General features: G+C 36.0%; 1 protein-coding gene across 1 annotated transcript in view; it reads left to right on the top strand.

Annotated features, from left to right (window-relative positions):
- The window catches only part of LOC119581922 (eukaryotic translation initiation factor 2A-like), an 11,853-nt gene that overhangs the window by 5,006 nt on the left and 6,550 nt on the right, over positions 1 to 297 (top strand). Inside the window, exon 7 of the mRNA XM_037930094.1 lies at positions 92 to 242. Within this exon, the coding sequence (XP_037786022.1) occupies positions 92 to 242 (151 nt within the window). The remainder of the gene's footprint in view (positions 1 to 91; positions 243 to 297) is intronic.

Below are 297 nucleotides of genomic sequence, written 5' to 3'. Positions count from 1 at the left end.
ATATATATATTGTGGAAGATTTTACCATATACATATTGATAATTGATTTTGAACTGGTAATTAAAGCAAACTTTCTTTTTACTGTTATCAGGTAGACTCAATTGACAACTTTTGGAACAAGCAGTGCACCGCATGCTTAATCTTAACTGGAGCAGAAATGGACAAAACTGGCTCTTCGTATTATGGAGAGCACATGCTGTTCTTCCTTAGCATAAAGGGAGATGCCACAAGAATAACATTTGGTATGGATTGAGCTGTGCCCTCAGTCATTAAGTGTTGCTTGGTTACTACCATATA

This window comes from Penaeus monodon, chromosome 15 (genome assembly GCF_015228065.2).
Source record: "Penaeus monodon isolate SGIC_2016 chromosome 15, NSTDA_Pmon_1, whole genome shotgun sequence".
In the NCBI taxonomy this organism is placed as follows: Eukaryota; Metazoa; Arthropoda; class Malacostraca; order Decapoda; family Penaeidae; genus Penaeus; species Penaeus monodon.
This window is presented reverse-complemented; position numbering and strand designations above follow the sequence as displayed.